We start from the raw sequence: 243 nt of genomic DNA, 5'->3' as shown, positions 1-243 counted from the left end.
AGTTCGACCAATAAGAAACTCTTAAAAAATAATGCATACAATATGAATATCACTAATATCAAAGACGGATAATTCAAAAGAAAAAAAATACCAGAGCCTTCGTAGCCATGATGATTCAGGGACCAGGATTCAAGCAGTGAAAAAACCTCTGACTTGCTTCTACTTCGCAGTCCCTTTATATACCTGTCCATACTCTTGGCTCCGCCCATTCATGTACCTGGAACCACTCTCATAATCGAGGTA

The 243-nt window shown here is 38.7% G+C and overlaps 1 protein-coding gene across 1 annotated transcript in view; it reads right to left on the bottom strand.

The window, feature by feature from the left end:
* LOC119588670 (uncharacterized histidine-rich protein DDB_G0274557-like) overlaps positions 1–142 on the bottom strand; it is a 1065-nt gene extending 923 nt beyond the window's left edge. Inside the window, exon 1 of the mRNA XM_037937306.1 lies at positions 92–142. Coding sequence (XP_037793234.1) covers positions 92–109 — 18 coding nt within the window. The 5' untranslated portion in view covers positions 110–142. The remainder of the gene's footprint in view (positions 1–91) is intronic.
* Positions 143–243: the final 101 nt, after the last annotated feature.

This window comes from Penaeus monodon, chromosome 24, assembly GCF_015228065.2.
Source record: "Penaeus monodon isolate SGIC_2016 chromosome 24, NSTDA_Pmon_1, whole genome shotgun sequence".
In the NCBI taxonomy this organism is placed as follows: Eukaryota; Metazoa; Arthropoda; class Malacostraca; order Decapoda; family Penaeidae; genus Penaeus; species Penaeus monodon.
Note: the sequence above shows the minus strand (reverse complement) of the source record. Positions and strands in the feature narration are given on the sequence as shown.